The following is a 1,516-nucleotide window of genomic DNA, read 5'->3' on the forward strand; positions in this document are numbered from 1 at the left end:
GGATTCATGTTGTGCTCACATGATGGGGGGGGGGGGGGACAAAAGAAGATCTCTGGGGGTTTCTTTTATAAGGACTTCAATTCCATTCCCTAGGGCCCCACCTCACTATCCAGTCACCTGCCAATAGGCCAGCTCCTCATATCATCACAATGGAAGTTGGGTTTCCACGAATTGGGAAAGGAAGCCATGCCTGAAATTCAAGGCATAGCAAAATGCCACCTTTGTGTTAACAGGGAAGATAAAACTTAGACATAAGATATACAAGCAGGGGTTCCTGTCGCCGATCGCAGCTCCCGTTTGCGCGCTCACAGCGGCGCGGCGGTCCCAGCACGGGCCTCATACTCCGGCTTTGGGTGAAAGAAAATGGCCCGAACCAAGCAGACTGCTAGGAAGTCGACCGGGGTGGGGGTGGGGGGGGGGGGGGAAGCGCCCCGCAAGCAGCTGGCCACCAAGGCGGCCCGGAAGAGCGCGCCCTCTACCGGCGGGGTGAAGAAGCCGCATCGCTACAGGCCCGGGACCGTGGCTCTGCGAGAGATCCGTCGCTACCAGAAGTCGACTGAGCTGCTCATCCGGAAGCTGCCTTTCCAGAGGTTGGTGAGGGAGATCGCCCAGGACTTCAAGACCGACCTGAGGTTTCAGAGTGCCGCCATCGGTGCCCTTCAGGAGGCCAGTGAAGCGTACCTGGTGGGGTTGTTTGAAGATACCAATCTGTGTGCCATCCACGCCAAGAGAGTCACCATCATGCCCAAAGACATCCAGTTGGCTCGCCGGATACGGGGGGAGAGAGCTTAAGTCGAGGCGGTTTTTATGGCATTTTGTAGTAAATTCTGTAAAATACTTTGGTTTAATTTGTGACTTTTTTTGTAAGAAATTGTTTATAATATGTTGCATTTGTACTTAAGTCATTCCATCTTTCACTCAGGATGAATGGGGAGAGTGACTGTTAACAGACCTCAGTGCTGTGGGCGCTGCGGCTCAGGAGTGACAAGTTGCCGATGTGCAGAAGGGATGGGTGATAGTACTTGCTTCTCATGATGCATGTTTCTGTATGTTAATGACTTGTTGGGTAGCTATTAAGGTACTAGAATTGATAAATGTACAGGGTCCTTTTGCAATAAAACTGGTTATGACTTGATCCAAGTGTTTAACCATACATCACTGTGATAGAATGTGGGCTTTTTCAAAGGTTGAAGATACAAGTTTTAACCACAGTGTAACAGTTTTCCTTAAAGTAAACCTGGCAGCTATAGAATACACTATGTGCATTTATAATAGCTATTTTATATATTGTAGTGTTCAACATTTTTAAATTAAATGTTTTACATTCACAAGTGGTGGGGAGTCTTGTCATTAAGGTGTGTGTAATTAGTCCAGTTGGTACTTCCTGACTAGACTGCATTTGTTTTTAACAAAGTAGAAAATGCTATGCGTATTAAACCTTGCATAAGTCCTCATTCTACCACACGTTAACTAACCCTCCAGCTGGTAACATACACTAACGGGGATTTATAAGGGC

The 1,516-nt window shown here is 47.7% G+C and overlaps 1 protein-coding gene across 1 annotated transcript; it reads left to right on the forward strand.

The window, feature by feature from the left end:
• The first annotated feature begins 363 nt into the window (after positions 1 to 363).
• Positions 364 to 1,135, forward strand: LOC121445177 (histone H3.3A-like). Its single transcript, XM_041647184.1, has one exon. The coding sequence runs from the start codon at positions 364 to 366 to the stop codon at positions 790 to 792; it is 429 nt and encodes a 142-aa protein (XP_041503118.1). The 3' UTR covers positions 793 to 1,135.
• The last annotated feature ends 381 nt before the right edge of the window (positions 1,136 to 1,516 follow it).

Source organism: Microtus oregoni, unplaced genomic scaffold (genome assembly GCF_018167655.1).
Source record: "Microtus oregoni isolate MIOR12 unplaced genomic scaffold, Mior012 000162F_ref0000463, whole genome shotgun sequence".
Lineage (NCBI taxonomy): Eukaryota > Metazoa > Chordata > Mammalia > Rodentia > Cricetidae > Microtus > Microtus oregoni.